General features: G+C 49.2%; 1 protein-coding gene and 1 long non-coding RNA gene across 3 annotated transcripts in view; one reads left to right on the forward strand and one right to left on the reverse strand.

Annotated features, from left to right (window-relative positions):
• KIRREL3 (kirre like nephrin family adhesion molecule 3) overlaps window positions 1–24,667 on the forward strand; it is a 532,688-nt gene that overhangs the window by 400,792 nt on the left and 107,229 nt on the right. For both annotated transcript variants that reach the window (XM_045798118.2, XM_087868289.1), the window contains exon 2: window positions 8,462–8,539. In XM_045798118.2, coding sequence (XP_045654074.1) covers window positions 8,462–8,539 — 78 coding nt within the window. The remainder of the gene's footprint in view (window positions 1–8,461; window positions 8,540–24,667) is intronic.
• Window positions 1–24,667, reverse strand: part of LOC148108794 (uncharacterized) — a 108,903-nt gene that overhangs the window by 16,749 nt on the left and 67,487 nt on the right. The gene's annotated exons all lie outside the window — the stretch shown is intronic.

Below are 24,667 nucleotides of genomic sequence, written 5' to 3' on the forward strand. Positions count from 1 at the left end.
ATGTGAAGATTAAATCCATGTATCAAATTTATATTCAGAGCATTTTATTGGGCCTCTACCTTCCCAAAGATCTGGGCCTCAAGAGAAGTACAGGGGATGGGGTAGGGGTGCGTGGGTGTAAGGGGAGACTTTGAAGGCTTCTTCATGGCCCTCAGTCTTAGTCCTTTGGGGACTCTGTTGGTCCTAAAGGAATAAAGGGAAAAGAGATGTCCTCTTTCTGCCTGCACTCCTAGCTGTGATTGACTGGCTGTACCAGGCTGAGCCTCCCTAGGGAGAGGGCATACAGCTGTCAAGCATCTGGTCCCATTCAAACATTACTCACCAATTCCAACTTTCTCTTAGGAAAAGTCTAAAAGCCTTGCAGGCATATGGCCTTCAGCAGTCCCTGTTCCTCACAGGATAAGTAGAGTGATGACAGGCCAGGGGGAGGAATGGCCTTCATGATCCTGTTTCTCTGTCATATTCCCTCACAGAGCAATTAACCCCCTGGGATCAGACATCTTAAACCAGAGATGGCTGAGGTAATCTTGCACATGTGATAAAACTGTTTCCATAAAATTCTTCAACCAACATTATTAAACTCTCCCCGATCCCCTGCGCCTCTCACAAAGATATTATCCCAGTCATCCAAAGAACCTCACTCCTAATCAGGTTTGCCGGCTTCAACACTTACTAGCTGTATGACCCTGAGTGAGTTATTGAATCTTTCGGATTATCAGTTTCCCATTTTATCAGATAGGAAAAATAATACTTCAGAGAATTTTTATGATTAAAGAAGATAATGCATGCAAAGTGCCTAACCCAGAGACTAATCAATCATAAGCAATCAGTAAATGGCAATTTTAATTGTGATGGCGAATTCAGTGAGCTCGGCCCCAGGTGATACCAGCCAGTGGAAAGGGACAAGGCCAGGCTGCATCCAGCCCCCAGGGGCTGGGGTAGCCTATGTCCCAATTCCAGAGTGCACAGGAGTGGGGGACAGTCTGCCAACCCTGGGGCCTGCATTGATGTCCCAGTGGCCCAGAGGAAGGCCACATTCTGAGTCAATTGGTGGCCATGTTGGAATTCCAAGCGATGAGAGTTGGGAGAAAGACCCCAGGCAGTGTCTGAGGATAGAAGATGAGCCCAACCTTCCATGAAAAGAAGGATGACAAGAGCCAGACAAGGTCTCAGAGAGCCAGCCCGGTGGGCTGAGACTCAGCTGGTGAGGAGCGTATCTCCCAGAGAACTGACAACAGAGCGTGGCAAGGGGCACCAGACAGGCTGTTAGGCAGACAGATGGACCCAAGCTTCGCCACTCAATAGTTCAGGGACCCTGGGTGAACTCCATAGCCCTCTAAAATGTCTATTTCTTTATAAATAAAGGGAAGAATAATAACACCTGTCCTTACAAGGTCCATGTGAAGGGGAAACAAGATGAGAAAAGTAAAATGCCCTTCGCTACTCAGTAAATGGCTGATGTGTCTTGACCACAATGTATAGAGTCGGGCCAGTGGAGCAGGAATTTGGGGAAGCCAGAGGAGTGATGACCACATGGGCACCAGACTTCCTGCAGGTCTGTGGGATCCGCGGCCAGGGGCAACATAGACGAACATGGGCCCCACAGCTGGTAGTGAGGAGTTGTTGATCGACTGCCTGCCTTGGCCACCCTGTGGATAGCATCATGCCAGCCAGTAAATGGAAGGCAGGGGTGGGCGCCTGGAGGGCTTCCCCAGTGTTAGTCCCTGCTATTGGTGCGTGAAGCTACACGCTCCTTACCATCAGGTGTTTGAGGGAGCTGTGCTCCCTGCAGGAGGTAGCGAGGATGGCCTGGTGGTCACAAAGACTCTTTGAAATCATCACGATGATTGTTAACCCTTCCTAAAAGAGGGCAAGCCCCCTTGAGTTTTTCATGCAATTCATGATTTTAAAAACTTAAGACAATAGCTGTTTCAGGTTTCTCTTACAAGAATTTAATTGGGATGTAATAGCATAGTTAATTAAATACAAATCAATAATTTAAAACAACTAACTGATACTTAATATGAATGGGGGGAACTTAGTTCTAATATAATTAACTCAAATGGGTAATGAAATAGCCATTATGTCTTTACAACAATGTAAAGTTTATAGTTCTTTAATAAACTTAGAATTAGCAAGCAATGAGAGTCAAAAATTATGAAACAGGTATTATTGGGCTATTAAACATTTATTACTTGTCCTGGAGGGCCGGAGCCAGGCACTAGTTAGGATTAATAAACCTTTGCTATTCCTCTCTTCAGGCCTCTTTACTAGAGAGGTTGATCAGAAAACTGTGATCTCTGCATGATTTCTGGGCATGATTATTGCCTGGGATGTGAGCTATAATGCTGCAAACAGGATGAAACAGAATTGAAGCAGAAAGCAGGATTAGCAGAATCAAGGTGAGAACTTTCCAGACGTAACACTCTGGCACACGGTGATCAGCCCGGCATCCTGGCAGAGGGCCTTTTGATGGCCCATCACCCATGAGTCAGGCCGTCGGTGTGGATACCCAACAAAGGCACCCCCAGACAAATCTCCAGCCTTCAAGGTCCTGGGGAAAGGTTCACCCCAAGACCCGCAGCTCCTTTTCCTCCTCGGGGCTCCTGCAACAGCTATGGCCATGCATGTGGAAATAACTCGCATGCTGTTCGTGACCCTTTGCTTTCCTGAACTATTGTGTTTGATTTTTGTTCACCTCTTTGCAAGTATATGCCTTGCAGAATCGACTGGACTGTGATCTCATTGTGAAGGGAAGCTGACCTTCCGTGTTTGTGTCTTACACGTGGTAGCGTCTCGATGGGAGTCTGTGGATCGGAGATCCTACCTGTCCCACTTTGTTAATACATGCCTGATATTCCCTGTGGCAGAGTCTGCTCATCCTATCCCACTGCTTTTTATCTCATTCGTTACATAACAAATTGGTCTACAGACCAAGACATCTGCACTCTGAGGTCAGTAAAGCCGATTACGAATGTATTTCTTCAGATCTAAACTCCTGCTCGTGTAATCATCCAGGACCCCTTCACTTGGGAACCCCATCACCTCAAACACCAGAAGTCCAGCAATGCACCTTATCACCCCATGCCTGAACCGACTGCCTTGGTCAGTTGTTTCTGCCCCCCCCCCTTCTGCCTGATTAAATCTACCCTGGGCATCTGCCCCTTCCTCTGCTTGAGTCACTCTGACACTCAGCCCATTGTCTCTTCCCCAGAATGTCTTTCAGTTTCATCACTATTTCTCCATCCCCAGCACCTTAGCCTTGCTGCTACACCCACCTGGTTGGCCTTCCTGACTTGCTTCCTCTTCCAGCCCCTCAGCTTGTGGCTACCACGCGAGCCTCCAGAGAATGCCGCCGGGAAGTTCTTTATATCACCTTGGATGCGTCTTCCCTTTCACACCTGTAAAGAAGGGGCAGGACGAATCTGATGGTCACTAGCCCCCAATCTGATATTGCGTTTCTGGTTCTTGCTCTCGTCCTTATCAGCTACTTGATCCTAGGCGCCCTTTCCCAAGTGCCTCTGATTTTCATATTAACCACGAGCAGAGGGTCTTACTCTCCATATCCACATTTTATAAATGAGAATATGAAAGCACGCAGAGAAGCCCTGCGTGTGGTTCACTCTGCCGTGCTGGAGCCGGGCTCCAGCCAGGACCGATGGTTTCGAAACACACATGGCCTCCCTGTGACTCCAGCCAGGTCCAGCTGACGCCTTCTCCATATGGTCTAAGGAACCATCTGGTGAGCTATTTGTAGCCCCTCTCCTGCTCTCCTGTGTCAAGGTGGCAGGGAGATAGAGGCTCTGAATATCCCCCTGAGAAAGCTCAGGGTCCTTGCACTTGCTCTCGGATCTCAGGCTGTCTTCTGAGAGCAGGGACAGGGAGCAGATGTCAGTCCGTCATCACTCACCAGGAGGATGGCAGCCGTCGAACAACTGTGCTCTCTTGTCTGGGCTTACCCCCACGCATCCGTCGTCTGCACCAGTGCTGGAATGATCTTTATGAAATGCAAATCTGGCTTGTGGCTTCCTTCTGAGGTCTGTGAGAGAAGAATCTGTTCCAGGCCTCTCTCTTGGCTTGTAGACGGCCGACTTTGTGTTCATATGGCATCCTCCCTCTGTGTGTGCGTGTGTGTGTCTGCCTCCAAATTTCCCCTTTTTATGAGGACACCGGTCACATTGGCTTCGGGCCCCCCTAATGGCCATTTTAACTTGATTCTCTCTGTCAAGACCTTCTCTTCAGACAAAGTCACATCCTGTGGTACTTCCACTTGTAAATCGGTGGGGGAGCCCCGGGGAGAGACATAGTCCAACCGAAACACGGGCCCAGCCAGGACCGCCGGCCTGTGTCCTCTATTGTCTTGAACCGCAGCATCGGCAGCCCTGGGATCCCAGACCCTACCCTGAGAGCTAAGCTAGAAATCAGACCTGGATGCTAGTCTGCGTGCTATTATCAGCTAGTGCTTTGGCCTTGAACTGTCCTTTTACTTCTCTGAGCCTCGGTGTCTGAAACCAACACGGAGGAAATAGACCATTCTTCCTCGTCTACTTCACGGAGCTACTGTGAGCCACTAATAAGGTAGTGAGTATGACAGCATCGTGAAAAACCAAGAGTCCCGCAAATGTGAAGTAACAGCACTGCATCATTGTTATTACTACTAAGAATAAAGAAATCCTAAGGCTAGAAAAAGTCCCATCTTCACCCTGTGAAACTGAAGGAAAACGGTTCCATTTATAAAGTCGTCCCTTTTTATTCCTCCCAGAGGGAAATCTCACGTTTCCTAGACTTCTCTTCCAATGAATTACGACTTTCATTCACTCGGCAACCACCCTCCCCTAACTTACTCCGTTGTGCGACATCTCAGCCCACCTGATTTGATTCTGACCTGGGCGAGGGGAGGAGGGTGCGGGTCATTACCCAGGAGTCTGTGCTTGGCCCTTTCATTGAATCAGAAGACTGTCCCTGAGCCCCTGCCAGGTGCCAGGCACTGTGCTCGGGACCAGGGACTCAGAGCTGAAAACGGCACAATCCCAACCCTTCTGTTGCTCACAGTCTAGAAGCCAGGAGTCCCTGGGGTGCCTGCCCTTCCCTCAAGAAACAGGCCCTTTCCCCATAAACGCTTCCTTGCACAGTAGTATTTCTTAAGCTTTTGCTCTCCTTAGACAGCGCCTTCCCCATCCTATCTGCAGGTGACCCTGGACTTCTTTGCTGTGAACTCTCCTTTTAAGCCAGGATGACTGGATTCACGTTCATCGTTTTCCAAAGACACAGTCAGTGCATCCGGTGGTTCTGCTACTGATAAGTGCTCAGCCAAAGGCTGCAGCCCCAAGGTCTCCGTGGAGAAGACCCTGGTATCTTGCTGTTAAAATGGGCATCTGTGTTCTGACTCCACCTTCGGTCCCAGTGCTGTGTGACAAGGACAGTGGCGGTCTGGCACCTGGTCTAGCTCACAAAGTGAAAGATTCCTGTTCTTTGTGTCGCATTCTATCATCTCTCCCCTAAGAGCCTGGTTAGCCTGGTGGGGTAGAGTTGCCCCAAGATATGGTGGTGACTTCCTGCTTCCCCCTGGCCCTCTCTCTGCTCAGTGCCTTTGACAACACACCGCCTACCCACTTGGGCTTCTACAGTCTCCTCCCCTCCCCCACTTCAGCCCCTCTGGCCTGCTTCCTCATGCAAACCCAGTGACCTCTAATTTAGCTCTGCAAATCTCTCTGAAGAACATCCCAAATTTTCATATGTGGATAGATATCTCATTCTCACTTCACTAATTCTCCAACCTGCTCATTCTTGCAAAGATCCCAGTGGCTTCTCCCCACTTCTCGGTAAGGACTCAGTCGGAGAGCGCTCTCACTCAGTACATTTCTGCAGTGTGCTTATTAGCGCCTCGTAATATAGCTGCCTAAATAATTAAGACTAACCCACACGTGTCAAATTAAATGAGCCAAATACATTGAGAAATTGCTCATCCTCCATTTCTTTTATTAATCAGGTTTCTAAAAAATTCTTTTCCTGCTCATTTGCAAAAATCAAACATGGTCAGTGAGAATCCTACTTATAATGACTGTACATATGGCCTCTTTCCTCGGGCAGCCACCCTGGGGGTGACTCATTATGTGACATAGGATGGGTTGAGTTGGGGTGGTGAAAAACAGCCAACACAGATGATCTGGATTCAATAGGTGGACCCGCTCTCTAAATCTCTAGGAGATTTATACCCCCTCTGTTTCCCTGAGGGCTTAGCGGGGCGGTGCAGCAAAACCAATGGGAATGTTTGGCCTAAATCCGTCCAGCATCTTCTGCCCCCACCCCCCTACCATGCTTTCCTGGGCTCAGTGCAGGAACCCCAGCATCCTTTTCTCACTAGGAGTCCCTGCTAATGGACTTTAGATGGGTATAAGAAGTCAATGGAAAATATAATAAGAACTGTCAGCAATTGCATCGTTCTGGCCATGAACAATGCTCGTGCCATTATAATGGGCTGGTTAACTCTGTCCGTCATCAGCACATGGAGGCTTCTCTACAGTCTCAGAGTCTCAGGCAAGAGCCCATTGTTCGCGAGAGCTCAGTGCGCCTCCTCACAGCTTGTACTTCCACCGGCCCCCTCCTGGCAGGCTGCATTCCTGCCTCTTGAAGGTGGTTGTTAGAAAGAATCCACAAATATAGTAAGTAAACATCAAAGAGGCTTTGATCCACAGGGCCCTCGACAGAGCAGGAGCCCTTGAAGAAAGGGCCAAGGCCTTGGATGAGGGAACTTAACATCGTCAATTTGGGCGCCGGAGATGTAAAGCTGTTTGAAGTGAGGTTGGCTTGGCCGCGCCTTCAGACAAGCGTGCGTGGAGGGGACGGAAGAGAAGTGAGCGCCTTTGGAAAAGGCATGCTCAGATCTGCTTCTCTGCTCTTTACTGATAGTTAATAAACCCCTTTAAAGAATCAGGAGATCAAAGCTAGCAACCTCCCAGGGCCATGGCATTCTGCCACCACCCCGCCATGCTTTGTTTTTCTCTCGGGCAAGAGCCCCTAAGCTTGACTTATCTGTCTCTCGTGGGCCCTTTCATCCTGCAATCCATGGAGGGCAGACCTGGGTGACAAGAGGTGGATGGAGAGGTAGGGACGGGAAATGAACCCATCCTGTCTAAGCTCCAAGAGCCTCGCTGTTAATCGGCAGGGCTCAGAGAAACACCCAGTGTCATGGGAGGAATTGCTGTGATGCACCACTCCATGGGACCCTCCTTCCCTGTGGAACCCATGGAGGGAAACCCTGGGTGCCCAGAAAGCGTGGCAAGCCCTGGGAGGGGGGTGCAGTCACATGCCCTGTTCCAGAAATCCTACCCCTTGTCCATTAACCATGGCAGCTGTCACGTTTGTATGAGTCTTAAGCAAAGAGGTGGGGAGGGGAGTCTAAATAATACCTGAAAGTCATTTAGCGTCTTTGAACTTGGGATTCCTCATCTACATAATGTGAAGAGCAATAACCTGGCTGCCGACCTCAGGGGGTGCTGTGGGGGTCAGAAGAGGAATTTGGTATAGAATGGCTTCCAAACCCATAAGGTGCTTAAGACAAATCAGGATTAGAGGATACATACCGGTGAGGCCATCTTGCCCTCTTGTGAGGCAGATGTAACTCCAGTCCGACACCCACGCACAACGGGCTCCCATTTATCAAATACCGTGAAAAAAAAAAAAAGTCTCTTGCATTTGCTACCTAGAACTGTTGTTCTGCCTTGTTTTTCCAGTTGTGTCAAAGTCTTGTGGGACCAGGATCTACACCTGTGTCTCTTAGCCATCCCAACCCCTGGGCTCCACACTTGAGTCCACACCTCATAAGCGCTTGAGGACAACACTGCCTTGTGCCTGAACATGAGAATGTCCAGGAATCCCCAGACCCAGAAACTCACTCTCTCCCAGAAGGTCAACTCCTCTACCTCTACCCTTGAATCTTCCCCAAATTCACCCAACCACTTCTTCATTCCTCTGAAACACTTCCCTCTGTGTCTGGTTGCATTGCTCCATCCTGGACACCATGAGCCAGACTCTGCCTCTCCTTTGGCAGACCTGACCACAGTCCCAGCATGAGGTGGATATAGTCCCCAAGCCTGGGATCTGTAGAGCCTCATTAACCTATAGAGTAGTGGTTTATGAGCATGGACTCTGGAGCCATACTGCCTAGATTCAAACTCCTGGCTTGCCACTAGCTAGCTCTTCCATCTAAGTCTACCTACTTAATACATCTGTAAATGAGGATGATATAAAATGGGATAATACTGGTATGCACCTCCTAAGGTTATTGTGGAAATCAGATGAGAAATTATTGACTTAATAGGATGCCCGGATCATAGCAAGTGCTATGTAAATTTTACATTAGTAGCCTTGTTTATGAAAGCAGTGGCTTCACACCCCCAGTGAAAGGACCCTCACTGATACCTGATCCATTCCCAACTCACTCACCTGTGTTTTCTTCCAGAGCTGGGCCTCCAGAAGAGAGGATGCTGTCTGGTGCTGGGCTACATGGCCAAGGACAAGTTTCGGAGAATGAATGAAGGTCAGTGAGAACTTGCCCACCCTCTTGGGGGTGATGTGGAGGGTGGAAGCTATGCCCTGCAACTCTGGTACCAGGAACAAGAACCTGGGACAGTGGACAGAGCCGTTCAACTTCTATGAAGCTCTTTACATAGAAACGTGGGGAAGAGTAGCTAATGCCTGAAACACAGTACGCTGATTCGTAAGCACTTTTCTTCATGCTGTCTTCCAACTCCCTTTGTGTCCTCTACTTCTCTTCCTCTCTCTTCCCAACCATTCACCTAGCACAATTTGTTCCCCAACCATTCACCCAGCACAATTAAATCTGCTTCTATTATCTTTTTTAATCCAGACCTCTCTACATTTCTCTTCAATCATTCACATTTTTTGAATGCCTATCGAATAAACAGCCCCTTACAGGGCACTTGGGAAAGTACTGAAGAATAAGGCAGAGTTTTTATTTTCAAAGACCTTACAGTGGGAAATCTGCCCTCTTTTCCAACTCCACTGGCCCTATCTCTCCCTCTTACTCATGGGCCATTCTGCCTTCTTCATGTTCGGGGTCTTTCCTCTGAGTCTTGACTGGGTCACAGAAGGCTACAGGAAGGTATTGACATTGATATGGAGGCTGGGAAGCAAACAGAGTGCTGTCACTTGTGGGCCTGCTATAATAAAGAGCCAATCCCCTCATCCCCAACCATCTGTCTCCGTGCAGCTAATAACCCTCTCCATCAGATGCCACAGACTGTTTGTCAGGATTCAAAAGTAGATAAACAATGGCTGGGGATGCCATTTATTCATTAAAGTCAGACAAATGAAGCCCTGGCTCCCCACCAGCCCAGCTTGTCATGAGCTGGGCCCCTTCCCTCCCAGGGCCCAGAGCCCCTGTACCCTCATTTCCATTCCAGGCATGGAGAAGGCATCTCACCTGTACTACCGCTATCCCCAAAGTTATACCAAAGTTCTGATGCCCTCTTCCCATTGTTCCTTGGCTGGCTCTTCTCCCAACCCACAGTCCATGACACCGATACCCCCACGGGCTCCCCAGACCTAATACCTTGCCAGCTAAGTTTGTGGCCAGCACCCATGGTGACAATTTGACAAGAGTCAGGCCAGTACAAACAAACGCAAGAAGTAGCCCGTCCTGCATTTGCAGCCTGTCAGTGTGAGAAGGCAGCAGCCTCGAGAAGCCACATCTCATTTGTAGGAGTCCCCTGGCTGAGCACAGCCAGGGTCAGGGGCTGCACGGTCTGCATCCTGCCAGCTGGTCTTCCTCCCTGACTTGTCTCTTGCTCAGCCTACCTCCTCCCTTCCCAGCACCACCTGGGTGAGAGGGCTAGGCAGTAACTTCTAATTTGTGTGACTTGACAGGGTACCTCTGTCCATGGTGCTGAATAGACACATTCTCTTGCTGGCGTTGCTCATTAGAGAAGCTGAAAATGAGGTTCACGGGGATTGGGGAAGCCAAAAAGTCAGGAGCTAGGCTGGATTTGCAACCTCAAGCTCCAAGTGTCTGACCCCAGTAGAAGGATACTGACTCCAGATCCTGGGGCCTAAAAAGAATCCTATCACAAGGCTGATGAACACAATTTAACAACACCCCCAACCAACATTTCATAAGTGGCTAAGGAAGGGGTATATTAGTCATTTCAGGCTGCCACAATAAAATACCTCAGACTGGATAGCTTAAACAACAGAAAGTTATTTTCTCACAGTTCTGGAGACTGGAAGTCTAAGATCAAGGTACCAGCATGGTCAGGTTCTGGTGAGAGCTCTCTTCCTGGTTTGCAGACAGCCACCTTCTCACTGTGTCCTCACCTGGCAGAGAGAGAGAGAACAAGCTCTCTGGTGTCTCTTCTTATAAGGACACTCATCCTATCAGATCAGGGCTCCAACCTTACGACCTCCTTTAACCTTCACTACTTTTGTAAAGGCCCTATCTTGAAATATAGTCATGTTCGGTGTTAGGGGCTCTAACACAGAAATGGGGTCTGAATGCATTTGCCATAGCAGAAAACTGTAATGGTAATAATGAACCAGGGATTCAGAAAATGGTAGGATAAAGAAATTTCATATTAACTAGAGAGTAGATATTGCTTAAGTAGAGAGCGAAGGAAGGGCGTCAGTGGGGGACTACAGGAGGACTTGGAACCAAGACCAGGATCTGATTATTTCTGAAGCCGGTTAGCTTTACTTTCTGCAACAACTAAACTAAGGTGGCATTTTAAAGAGGTTTTTCTTGTTTAAATGGGAAGATACCTAAACAATGCCCATTCTCTCTGAGCCCCTTCTCCAAACACATACAATCCACACCAATGTGTTATTCCTTTCAACTATGATTGACCTGGTTAAGAATGGGTGATCCCAGGTGCCTTACCCCTTGCCAAAATCCTTGGTCTGTTTAACAGTACCTAATAGGGTGTCTGTCACCCGAGGAGAAGTGGTCCCTTACTCACTGGGAATAAAGCAATGTATTCAGAAAGAGGGAGGGAACAGAGGCATTGGCCATAGCCAAGGGGTAACAGAGCAGCTGACTCTCCACTCCTGCTTCCCTCTTTGCTTGTGGCTCTCACCCCTCCCTACTGCCCCAACACAGAGATTCATGTACATGCACACAACCACACACCCAGGAGCTGCTGCTGGGTAAACAAGGAGACATAGGGGTGGCAAGCAAGGTTACCACCAGAGATGATGAGTTACAAATCTCAACCAGCAAACAGGAGACCAAATAGGAGGCGGGTGCAGAAGGAGAGATGAGTGTGGTGGGTTGACTTTGGCTCTGGAGGATGGAAGGCACAAGAGGAGAACAGAAAGGACCCACAGGGGAGGGGAAGGCTCCTCTGCCCCCACTCCAGCCAGTCCCGTGACCCCAAGTGCCACACTATACATGTGTTTCTCTCTCTAAAACTCACAAGCCCAAACTCCAGCATGTCTGCAGATAAGAAAAGGCATCAGCGAACATGGGGAGCTGTTTTATGGTTTATAATTATCTTGTACCAATACTCAAAATAATTATTACTTCCACACATTAATAATTGAACTGGAATAGCAGCCATGACATAGATCAAGAAACACAAATCTCTGTCCACGCTGTACCCTACATCTAGGTATAAATCGAACAATTGGTAAAATAGTAAAAAATAATTTTCTCCCATATGCTGGAATTAGTGAGATATTGGAACAATTAGCTGCTTCTTCCATTAAAGATAAGGTGGTGATCATTATATTTCCAATTTAGAATAAATATAAAAGACCTACTTGTTCTGTATTAAAGTATATTTGTTCTATTTAACAGTATCTAATAGGGTGTCTGTCACAAGAGGAGAAGTGGTTCCCTATTTCATCTGTTTCCTTATTAACTTGGTATATTTTTATTTCCCTCTTCCTCCTCCCGCCCCGTACTCCTTGCTACATTCCAAAAAAAAAAAAAAAACGAAAAAAAAAAAACAGCTAGAGAAGGAGCAAGAGAAAAATAATGAATGAACAGGAGTTTTATAGATCTGGGGTTTATCGTAAGCTAGAGTAATCACAATTGGCGCTGTTAAACTTCACAAAGCAATAAAAAGAAAACGCTATTCAAAGGTCGTTTAAGGAGGCATGTGATAGTCAATGAGAGGTTTGCTCTATTCGGGAGCGCTTAATAGCTTCTGGGATAGAATCTGCAGTATTTGCAGGAATAGAGGTGGTGGGTAATGTGCGTGTGTGTGTGCATGTGTGTGTTCTGTTTGGACTCAACACATCTGGGGCATCAAATGGAGACACAAACAAAAATCAATGAAGGGCAGACGAGAGAGGAAGAAATAAAGACAGATCAGGCATAAGAATAGCAGGCGTGTTTGACATAATTGTCTTCATGTGATTAAGTACGCGGTGCTTTAAATAGGAACTGCTGGAAGGAGATCATTTATTTATTCATCAAAAGTTCATTGAATACCTACCATAAAAATAATCCCAATTTTCATAATAAATGCCAGACAGTATTCTAAGCACTAGAGCTTTCAGAGTAAATAAAACCTAATCCCTGCCCTCGAGGAGCTCACAATTAAAACACACAGGTCCATCTCCATGTTACTATCACCTCCATGAAGAAATCCTGCCTGACTACCTTACCTGAATTAGATAGCCCTCTTCCCACACCATCATGCACCATTGTGGCAGCCAGCTTACTTATTTTGTGACACTTACTCTAACTGGTGAGCATTGATTAGACTGTCCCATTGAAGAGTTAGCCTCAGGAAGACAGAGATGCTGCTCCCTCCTTTCCTCCCCTATCCTTCGGCCTGAGCCTGGTGTCTCACACATAAGGAGTAGTTAATCAACTTTAGTTTAAGTAATTAATTAGTGCCTTGAGTGACAACAGAGGAAGGCACAAAGCCATCCACAGGTGCAAGGTGGATCTTGAGAAAGAACCATCAGGCAGTGCAAATCAACAGGGAGCATTGCACACAATGAGTGTCCCCACCTCCAGCAATTCCTTAAGTCTTACTTCTCAGCCTCTCCTCCTATTCTGGTATACTAGAGCTTTCCTGGAGGCCAAGGCCCAAGCAAGTCAGCAGAGAGGAGGCCCCCACAGGTGGGTCTCCCTCCTTTCCACACCAGCTCTCCTTCCTCACCCCCATCTACCACTGGGCTGCATTCTCGGAGCATCTCCAGACAGATAAATCCCACCAGATCTGCCCGGGAATGGTTTCCACTGTTTCTTCATCCTACCTACTCACCGCCCACACACACACACACCTGTCTTCCCTTCCCTTTTCCTGGCTCTTCTCAAATACCCAGTTTTCCTGGAGATCTCAGAACCACTCACGTTCTCAAGGCATATTGCCTGCCCGGGGCTGATTTTATTTACAGGCAGACTAGAAAGTTCTCACATGGTATCCGGCAAGGGGCACTGCCTGCCCCTCTAAAAGCTTGGTATTCCTCTATGTTAGAACTTAAACCCTAGCAGTTACAGTGCAACCCGCCAACTCAGGGAGGCCCAGGATGGGTGAAAGACTTGCCTTGGGTCAATAGGAAATTGCCGGAAGAGCCAGGACCACATTCCAGGTCTCCTGACAGCCGGTCCAGGAATTCTGAAAGAAGAGGCTCAGACCATGAACAGAAGGGAAGCCGGTAAGGCTTCAGCTTGGTTTGGTTTGCAGAGTAAGTGCAAGGGGCTGGGGGAAGAGGGGGCCAAACACAGAAGTCTCCCGGTGGTGTGGGAGAAAATCAGGAAAGGCCTGGAGTGAGAGACCTAGGCCAGCGAAGATCATTTCTCAGGAACCAGAAAATTCTCAGAGCCCCTAGGACTGTTGAGGAAGGGAAATGAGGAAGAAGATGTTGCATGGAGCAGAAGGAGACCACAGCCCTGTCCTCCCTTCCAGCCAGCTTTCTGAGGCTGAGATGCGTCTGTGCGAGAGGGAGGAGCGGCAGCTTCCCCCCCCCCCCCCCGCCCCTCGACCTTCCGGATCGCAGCTCAGAGAAGGGAAAGCAGAAATGCCTGCCAGCGCTGTGGTTTTCATCTTCCTGGGAAGAAACAAATGCAAGTGATTAGTCAAGGCAACTTCTGTTCGCTGGAGACCTCTGGGCCTCCTGGGGAGGGGCTCGGGTGCCCGGGAAGGAGAAAGTGGGAGCCACAGCCGGCAGGCCCCCTCCAGGCCCCTGCATGCCCCGCAGCTCCTGGGCAGCACCATCCTTCTAGTCCAGACTCTGCAAACACACCCCCACCATGATGCCGCCCCTCTCCTCTCAGCCATGTGCAGGAGCCAGAGCTCTGGGAGGCTGGGAACCCAGGCACCTGCAGCGGCTCTGGACTTCTTGCTGATGGCATGGCGTCTATCCTTTCTCTCTGCACCCCTGTGCCCCAGTCCATAGAAATGAGTCTAATATGCCCCCTGTTTCTTGCCTCCCAGCTAACGGAGTTGATAAGAAAAAGAGGTGCCCCATCAGTGTAGTGGAGGGAGCACCTAAAAGTAAGACCGGCTGTGTGACCTCGGGCAAGTCTCCAAACATCCAGATGTCAACCTTCTCGTGGATGAAATTGAATAATGTTGGATACCATCATCTGTAAGCCTTTAAAATGTGATGATTCCAAAATTGATCTTGGCTCGGGGCACCTGCGTGGTGCAGTCAGTTGGGCATCTGGCTCTTGATTTCGGCTCAGGTCGTGATCTCGGAGTCCTGGAATGGAGCCCCGTGGTAGTCAGGCTCCGCACTCAGTGGGGAGCCTGCTTGAGGATTTCTCTTCCTCTCCCACTGCCCCTCCCCCTGCTCACTCACTCACCCTCTCTCTAAAATAAATGGATGGGTGAATCTTTTAAAAAAAAATCTATCTTGGCTTTCAACACCCTGCCCATACCCTATTCTCATCACTCATCCCCTAATTTTAAATGCTTTGGTCACCAAAGGAACCAGTACCAGGAAATGACTGACTGGCTTTGCTCAGCAGCCTTACTTAGAAGGCAGATCTGTGTTTCTTTTTCCTCTCTGCCCTCTGAGAGTGAACTCAGGCCCATGTCAGCTGTCCCCTGGGTGGCAGTGGGGGAGTCGAGCAGACGTAGGGGACATGTGCTTTATTTCAGAGCAGAGGGGCGGCAGGACCCTGCCCAGGGACCTGATGCAGCAGAGAATGGGTCCAATGACCCATGAGCCCCTACCACTCTGACTGCTGCAACCAGAGGAGGCTGGCTTACACTAAGGGCTTATAATTTCCAGAGACCATTCTTTCACTGCCTGCAAGAGCCCCCAGGATGTTAGCTAATACTGTCATTTTGTTAGTTGGGGCTTTTGGGTGCATTTTTTCTTATTTCATTTTTCTTACTGATGTGTTTTCTTCCACTGGGACTGCAAAACTGGTTATTTGTATAACGTTCCTGTTTATTATTTATGGCAAGACGCAGATTTCCAGGGTACTTTATGATTGTTATTTAATTCACTTGGCATCTTGGAACAGGGGACCCGCCATTTCCATTCTCCTTCCGCGATCTGATAGAGAATTCCGGAGCCTTTGCCGGGCTCCATTCCTCCAGCCACCATTCCTACTGGGAAACCTGCTTATCTAAGGCAAGCTGGGGGCCCCTAGGCCACAGACCCTGCCGAGCTCCTTTTTAAACTTCCTTTTCTCTCCTCCCCATGTCCGGTCCTCAGCAAGACCCAGAAACATCACCTCCCATATATCTCTTGAATCCATTCACCTTGTCCATCTCATGGCCACTGCCCTTGTCCCTGCCACCACTCTTCCTCACTGGATTATGGAAGTGCTCTCCTAACTGGTTTCTTGCATTCCTCATGCCCCTGCCTTCCCTCGCAGCTCATTTTCCACACTTCAGCCATAGCAATATTCAAAATGAAAATCTGATAATGTCACAGTCTTCTTGAAAATATTTCAATGGCCTTTATGTTGCTTTTAGGAAAAATACCCAAATCCCTGGCATGTTTGATGACACTCTACATGATCTGGTTCCTACCTACCTCTTTGGCCTCATCTTTCCCCCTTAACACCGTACGCCAGACACATCGGCCTTCTTTCAGCTCCTCAAACAGGAGTGCTCCCATCTGCCACAGGGCCTTTGTCTGTACTGGTCCCTCTTAGCTCAGTCTGCACATATAAGTTCTTACTGCCATTTTTAAACTAATACTTATCTTCCCTACCAATCTGTAACCTCTGTTGGGTCTCCATGGTATCCCAGGACCTTAGCATAACCTTACCAATCTGTAAGCTCTGTTGGGTCTCCATGGTATCCCAGGACCCTGGCATAATGTTTGCACAGAGTAGACACTGAAAGAGGAGCAAGGAAAGGGGCCTTCTCTGCCTCTGGTCAGTGGCTCCCAACATGCTGGGACTGGGTGATCTGAGAACCAAGGACCCCTAGAAGAAACCCTACAGATCACGTGGGGACGAGGAAACCGAGACTCAGGAAAGTTATGCGACTTGCCCCAATTACCATAGCCTGTGAGCGATAGAGCCAGGACTTGAACCCGGGCTTCTGGACCTAGGGGCTGTTCTCTTTCCTCTTCACCATGCTAAGTTCTTGAAGTCTGGGAATGATAGGGTTGAGTGGATCAATCAGGGAAGTCTGCCCACTAAAACTGTGTTGATGCTCTGCTTTGAAAGAGACAAGAAGCAAAGAGAAAGGAAGGGGAGTAGGTTCTTTGATATAGACGTGCCATATACAGAGTAAAGCCAACGCCCCCTATGAGCCCAGAACTGTGCCTGGCATGGGAGCCTCAGGGAGGCTGGACACAGCTCTGTCCTCAGGAACTTTTGCCCTCCACTGGAAGGAGACTAGATATATTTCATACCAAGTTAATTTTGTGGTTGTCTTGATTTTGTTTCTCCTTTTAGCGTTGTGGTGAGTATGCTTAATGGTTAAGCACTGTAGCTTGGGAGTCAGAGAAATCTAGATTCAAATCCCAGGCATAGTCAGAGCAGGTTCAGAACCATATCACCAAAGGTTCTCAGGGGCAGAAGGGACGCAAGGTCATCTAGTCCACACCGTCTTCCGATGGCTCAATATCCCCACCGCGTACCAATGCCCAGAAACACTCTTGAGTACTGCGGGGCTGTGTACTTACTTCCTCACCCACCATGCGTCCAGACCTACTCTGTGCCTAGCATTGTGCTAGTAGACCCTTGACCTGTAGCGACACAGACCCTGTCCCCTGGGATATCGCAGCATTGTATTATAATTGCTGTAACCAGCTTTGCACAGGAGCTGTGGGAGCAGATAAGGGGAATCCAGTCCAACTACAGGCCAAGTGAGTAGTGCCCAGGAGTATCTTCATAACTGTTTTGATGAAACCATTGCAACCTACGCTTGCATCCCTCCAGAGACAGAAAACTTGCTGTCTACGGAGGCCATGGGCAGCTCCTCAGCCAAGCTCTCAAAAAGGGTTTTAAATATAACACCTCTGCAACCCCACGTGTCTGCAACTTTATCATGTAACTGCACCCATGCCCATGCGACTCAGGGACTTAGGTGGCAGCCACTGGCAGAATCCTGGGGTCTCACCCTAGGCCTGCTGTGTCCTGAGGAGGCTTCCTTTCTTCTCTCTGCTTCCCTCGCCTCCATCCTCAGCGAGCCTCAAAAGCTTCATCACTGAACGCTGAGACCCTCCCTCCACCCCCCTCCCCGGGGTGAAGGAGGCTGAATAAATGAGCGTGCTTAATGGCCTGCAGTGCCGTAAAGTTTTTAGAGCTGTGTGCTGGAATGAACAGGTTCAGGCTGAGATGAATTATCCACGGCTTTCATCAAAGGCGAGTCAATAAAAACCTGAAGGAGCTGGCCACATCTCTGTAGAGTGGCCATGTCACATCCCTGGGTCCTGCGTTCTGGAAATAATAATCGGAAGGACGTATTTTTCCCCCCTGTTCCATCTGCTTTCTTCCCTGTGCGTTCCCTTCTCAAATGTATTAGTTTCTATGGAAACTGTGTTGTTACTGGTATGGGAGGAGTTTAATGACATTCAGAAGTACCAAATCAAGTCCATTTATATAATGGTTTGAAATACACATAATGGCCTATGGAATATAGGACACGGTGACAGTTTCAGTAACTACGTACAGAGTGTGGGATAAATAGAGCAATGTAATACTCCCCACCTCCAAGTCAAATGTGCCAGGAATAACCACTATTCTTCATACTAAAGAGCAGCACTTCTCAACCATTATACATGAAATGATTTCAAACACTCCACCAAGCTGTTCTCCTCTCACTGAGGAAGGACGTTGGCTGAGCAATGGTCCCCTGCACTCAGAGCTTTGGCCAGAGTCAGCCTCAGCCGGGGCAGGTACGAGGAGAGAGTGGGACCTCAAAGAAGAAAGGAAGGGAGCAGCCATTCTTCCCTGGGCTCCTGGGGGGGGGGGTGTCTGCCCCTGACCAGCCTGCCGGACCACATTTCTCCTGCATCTGTGCATACGGCTAATCTCTGTCCGACTCAGAGATTTATCAGGCACCTACTGTGTGCCTGGTGCTGTGAGAGACACGGAGACGGATGACACATAGAGCTACCCTCCTCTTCGCTTGGGTTCTGCCAGCAGTGGACCCTAAGCAAGGTCTTGCATGTAATGGTCCCTCTGGGAGGTCCAGGGAATGCCAGAAGGACGATAGGGAACTGACACGGGAAAGGGAGGGCGTCCGACACGGGGGGCTCGTCCAGCCTGCTACTAGTGGGCGACTGGAGCCCAATCCCAATAGGAAACCCTGAGAAGTGAGGTAGAAGCCACACCTTAAATTTAGACCACCCCGGGAGTGGGGTGTGGGTGTGCCAGCTCCTGGCGGTCATTGCTTGTGGCCTGTTTGGGTGGGACATCAAGTCCCTGGCACGTTTGGCCTGCTCTTTGTGAGGCAGAGTGACCTTAGGCTCAAGAGAAAGATGTCAGGTTGCAGATACCGGGGATCAGGAGTTGGCCTTCGGGCACTGAAGCGGTCAGGCTTCGGGGATACAGAGAGGGAGGGGGCCACTGACAGAGTCGGCTACAGCCCTCCGAGAATTTTGAGTCCAGTGGGAAGACAGGCGTATAATAAAATAGCAGAAGGCAGGGTGACGGGAGAGCTACAGAAGTGCGTAGGTGGTACGTCCGTGGAGCACAGAGGTGGGGCAAGCTGTTTGTTCGGACTGGAGGAAGAGTGCGGGACTCCGAGAAAGCAGGACACGGGTGGGGAGCTACTCTGCAAAGACGCAGGGCTAGGGAGGCACTTTCACACCCTTGCGTCACATAGTCCTCATCACATCCCAAGGTGGGTATGTTAGCTCCATTTTGAGGGTAAAGAGGCTGAGAAAGTTGAAGCCATCTACCTAAAGGCATGCAGCTACTATGACCTGGTAAAACAAAGTCTCAGACCCTGGTCTCTTTATCTCTGCCCTGCCTGGGGGAGCTTTATGCGTTTGGGAGATGAGGGTAGGATGGCTCCCTCCTTCACCACCAAGGGCAGACATGACCAAGGTTCCCTAGTGGGTCCGTGTAGACTTCTCCCCCAGAGCTACCAACCACTGTCTCCCACATCTCCCCACCTTGCGCTGCCCACAAACCCCTTGTTGGCCCTCAAGACGCCCCTCTGATCCTGCCCCAGATACAGTCTGGACTGACTACACCTAATACGGAGTGAATTACCTAGAATTCACTGCCCTGGGGGTACAGGAAGGAGGAGAGGAAGTCTGGGGAGGGGTTGCCTCAGTTCTGGTGGCCTCACAAGCATGCTTTTTCTACCCCATTTTCAGCCTCTTCTCTGCCAGCCCTGCTCTAAAGCCCATTGCTTCAGAAAGAAGAAGAGAGACCAGGCATCCACATTTCCCTGGAGCAGTATTTCTATGGCGTGATGATAGGTTTTCCGTGAAATACAGCCTCCATGGTTAAACACGGTGGGGAGAAGCTGGGTTAGCCCTCACTGAACGGGTCTGTCCCACAGAATGCCTCAGAGATTTTAATATGCCAAAGGGCACGGCAAACCACCGAGAGGGGTATATGGTTCACAGAGTTTCTCCAACTTCTTTGACTACAAAACATGTTTTGGGACTGATGTTCCCTGGAATCCATTTTGAGAAATGATAGTTTAAGGCCCAGATCCACCATCAACTCATGTGAGTTTTGTCAAATAAGAATAACTCAGGCCTGCCTGCGAGGACCAGTAAAATAGCGTGGGGGTGGCGGGCTCTTAAGAAACCATAGAGTAAAATACAAATAAGATGGTGCTGTCATTTATGTACATGAGACAAACACATTCAGTTTCCCAGAGAACATTGCATTGGAAGTCAAACAAAAATAAATCAATAAATGTCTTTAAAAATAAGATCAGGGGCGCCTGGGTGGCACAGCGGTTAAGCGTCTGCCTTAGGCTCAGGGCGTGATCCCGGCGTTATGGGATCAAGCCCCACATCAGGCTCCTCCGCTATGAGCCTGCTTCTTCCTCTCCCACTCCCCCTGCTTGTGTTGCCTCTCTCGCTGGCTGTCTCTATCTCTGTAGAATAAATAAATAAAATCTTTAAAATAAATAAATAAATAAAAATAAGATCAGTTCTTGACTAGGTATGTGACCTTGACCTTGATCTCTCTCTTGACCTATGTTTTCTCATCTGCAAAATGGGTATACTTGGGGTGCCAATGCTTTTTCCTCTGTGCGTATGTTGCAAAGAGAAACCATGCATGATGGTTGTGCTGGCCCTTTGAGAAAGCATATAGTAGCCTAAAATGCAAGGCATTATTATTAGTGTTCCAGGCTGAAACCCTCAATTCAGTCCCATTTTGCTGAGATCAAAACAGGAGGTGTGCTGGGGAAAGGGACCGGCTAGTGGGAGAAATAACAATGACTAATAATTTTCATCCATATGTATGATGTTAGGAGCCTTGTATAAGCATGTCGCTGAGGGGAGAAAATGAATATTTCATGAGTAAACGCTAACTGTAGTCTTAAGATGAAATGGACAGAAAGACCCCAGCTTACCTCTGCCACCAGGTTCAACGAGGAAGGTCAGCACGGGCTCTGTGATTGGGCTCCAGGGATCAGGGCAGCCCATCAGGAGGGAAGAGCTCAGCCTCCCAGCAGAGATGGAGGGCTGTCTGTCCCCTGTGCCTGGTGGAGATAGTCCTGCCCTGGGAGGCAGAAGAGCCAATGCCCACTCATATACCAGCTGAGTAGCCTTGGGCAAGTTACCATAGCCATGTGCACACTAGAAAACTGGGGATGCTAAGATCAGCCATGCACGGCCGTGAGGTCTCAATCCAAGCCCAGCTGTTTGGAAGAGGGCTTTGTAGTGCACACAGGTGGGAAGTGTTACTGCTCATTTATTCTCTCCACAGACATTTATTGAACATCTACTGAATGCCAGTCACTGCCGCAGCCACTTACGTATTATTTACTGTGTGCCAGACGCCACGTGCCTCATTTTATACACATCACCTCCTGTAAGCATCACTACCATCCTGAGAGGTATCTGTTATTACTCCCATTTTCCGCATAAGGAAATGAAACTTGGGAAAGATAAATAACTTGCCCCAAGCCGGATAGGCAGTAAATGGCAGAGTCCAGAGCTGGAAGAAGCCAAAACCCTTTATTTTACACGAAATGGCCCATCCTCATCCATGGTACTTCTGCAGAGCCAGTGGGGCACCCTGCCTCCAGCTCCTGCCAGCTCTTCCCTGTTCCGTTCATGCTCTGTGCCTCCTACCACCAGAGCCGCTTCCTCACCCAAAGGAGAAAACCTCGCTGTCCCCTCTTTTGGCTCTTTAGAAGACCTTCCCTTTGTTTTCTGTCCCCACACTCTCCTCCCCATCTCTGTCTGATCGTCTGCCCTCCATAATACAGTCACCCTGGGGTTTTCATTTCCAGCCCCGTCCAACACGACTTTGGCCTCCAAGACCCCAGACAACCTGTATCTCTTATCTGGGCCACCCATGGGTGTGGTGTGAAGATCGAACACTTCCCGCCCCTGTAACACCCTTGGAAGACGTAGCAGAGACATCAGATGGGGCAGTGCCGGGGATAAACCCAGCCAAATCTTCCCCGGCCCTCCCTGCCCAGCACACAGCATGAGGACACAACCGTCTCTGCAAATCTCTTCCCTACAGGGCAGTTTCATGTTATCTTGGCTCATTCTTTCTCCGGAGATGAAGAGATTGTTTTAAACCTGCCGCCCCACCAGCCCTGCTCCTGGCTTCCAATGCCATTAAGTTTCATTATAACAAATAAACACCACAATGACATTTATAAGTTACCACTGAGCACAGAAGCACAAATATGAAGCAGATAAACTGCATTTGATCCAAATAATTACTGCAGGCAATATTGGGCTTAGTCTGAGCTGGCAGCCGGGTACCGAGTAATTTATTAGATTGCGTAAGGCAATGTTGCACGTTGAGTTTTTCATTATTGTGTCTCTTCCCCTCTCCGTGGTCTAAATAGGTTAGAGGAGTTTAGACAGTGCGTGGCCAAACAAAGACAGACTTTGCTCAAGCAGATTAAGGCTGGGAATTACAGCCAAGTGTCCAGGAATGGCTGCTTCCCAACCAACATGGCACTTGAGAGAGAAGAGAGGGTTTAGGATTATCTTGATACCGCCAGCCAAGGACAGTTGCCTGTATGTATGTACTCCCCACCCACTGGCCCACGTACAGAAAGAGGTCCCACAAGGGAGTACATGGAAGGATGGATGGAGCCCCCAGGACACCAAGCCTGGGTTCCTGCTGGGGGCCTCTGTGCTCAGCCAAAGACCCTCTCTACCAAAAGGCCCCCCGTAGCTCCAGGCAGCCTCAGACCCCAGTCCCAGATCTCTCCTGCAATAAATAAAGGGAAGGAAGCAGCGTGCCAGCCAACTCTGCAAAACAAAGCAATGAGAGCTGGCTACCGGCAGCCACCTCCCTGCCAAACCCAAACTCATAAAGTTTGATTCAAGGGGTTACAATACCTCCTATTCAGAGTCCCTCCTGCCCCATTCCCCCAGCCTTAGTAAATTACCCAATAAGCAGCAAGGACCTGTAGTTATTGTGCAGTTAAATGGTATTTGCCCAGTAAATCCTGAGCAGAGTACTAACGGTGATATACAGTAACTAATTACGGACATGAATTCTCTCCCCAAGACGCCAAGTGTTACCAGATATTGTTGTGTTTAGGGGAGGAGGCTTGAAAGCTGCTCTGTTCCCTCCATGAAGCCGGGAGTAACTCTTCTATTAGAGGAGCTGTCGGCACATCCAGTGGCTCCTGGCTGGGAAATAGAGACGTCCTGGGGACAGAGCAGGAATGGGGACTGGAGAAAGCTCCCATTCGCTGCCCACCCCACCCCCCATCCCAGTCCCATGCCCCAGCAGAAGTCCCTCTCCGGACACCAGCTGGTCCTCCGTGGGCCGTCTCACAACAGATAAGAGGCTCAGCACTCTGGTAGCTGTCGCAAAGGCCCGAGACCCCAGCGGTGCAAGGAATGGAAGTCATTATTCACCCAGCCCAGGACTGAGCAAGAAGGCTATTGCCGGAGGGTGGGCCTTTGCAAAAAGCTTCTGAATGGGGCTGCAGCCGGGTAAGATTTAAAAATGCTTGTGCCTCTGCAGAGCTGTGGACAACTCTTGCCCTAAATTATTGTTCATGGACCTGATCTCAGCCCCAGGGGCGCCTGAGAGTGTCAGAGGTTTCTCTGGCTGACTGTGGTCTGCAGGTGGGGCAGAGCCTGTGCCCGAGGTCAGAAGCAGATGTCCTGTCAGGTTTGCATCTGTTTTGGGAGCATAGCTGGGGGCAGCTGGAGGACACAGTGGTCAGTCTCTGCTCTCTGAAGAGGAAACCCCACAGCTCAAACGTGCTCTGTGCTTGCTGGGTACTGCGGAGTAAACCAGGGTGTAGAACTAGAGTCTGCCAGCTCCAGGGCACACGGCAACCTGGGACAGTTTACTTAACCTATCTGAGCTTCTGTTTCCTAATCCATAAACTAGAAGAGATCCTCTCTCTCTCTCAGTACTGTTGATGAGACAATGGCTAGCTTGGAGTTAGGCCTGCTTCCAAGGAGCTCCTCTGAGAAACCACTTCCATCCTTCCCACCACCAGCTCGTCTTCTGAGATGGGCCCAGTGACCCAGCCTAAGCCTCCTAGAAGCTACGAAAAGCCCTCAGCCCATCCTGGGTGCTCCCCAGCAGCATAGACAGTCTCTCTCCTTCCTCTCAGGGCGATGGTAGCACAAAACCTCTCCTTTACCAACATTTCCACTTTTAAACAATCAAAGACTGGCACAGTAATGGCAAGTTGGTTTGGTTTGGTTTAGTTTGGTTTGGTTTTTTTATTTGGTTTGCTGCTGCACTTTCAGGGTTGAAGCGAATGATCTGAGCCCTTGCCAGGGTCACAGTCAGGTAGGGACAGAAGAGGCCTGGTGAGGTGGCGGCCGGCTGGGTTGGGAGGTGTATGCTTGCTGTGGGTCATCGGGCCAACCGTGGCTGTGAGTCTTGGCATTCAAGTCTCTGCATCAGGACGGATATTAGAACCCCCGCCACAGGGTGTCATGAGGGTAGATTAAGCAAAATAACATACGCGAAGTGTTTCGTGGAGTACAAAGTGTATACAAGAGTTAGCTGTGGTTAATATCCTAAACCAACTCAAAGAACGAGACCCAGAATCCCAGGGCAGTGAGAAGAATCACTTTTTTAATTAGGACACATATATAGTCAGTTCTCAATTATCTGTTGGCAAATTGTCCCCAT

The sequence above is a fragment of the Ursus americanus genome, chromosome 16 (genome assembly GCF_024610735.1).
Source record: "Ursus americanus isolate L20-20 chromosome 16, mUrsAme1.1.p, whole genome shotgun sequence".
Taxonomy (NCBI): domain Eukaryota; kingdom Metazoa; phylum Chordata; class Mammalia; order Carnivora; family Ursidae; genus Ursus; species Ursus americanus.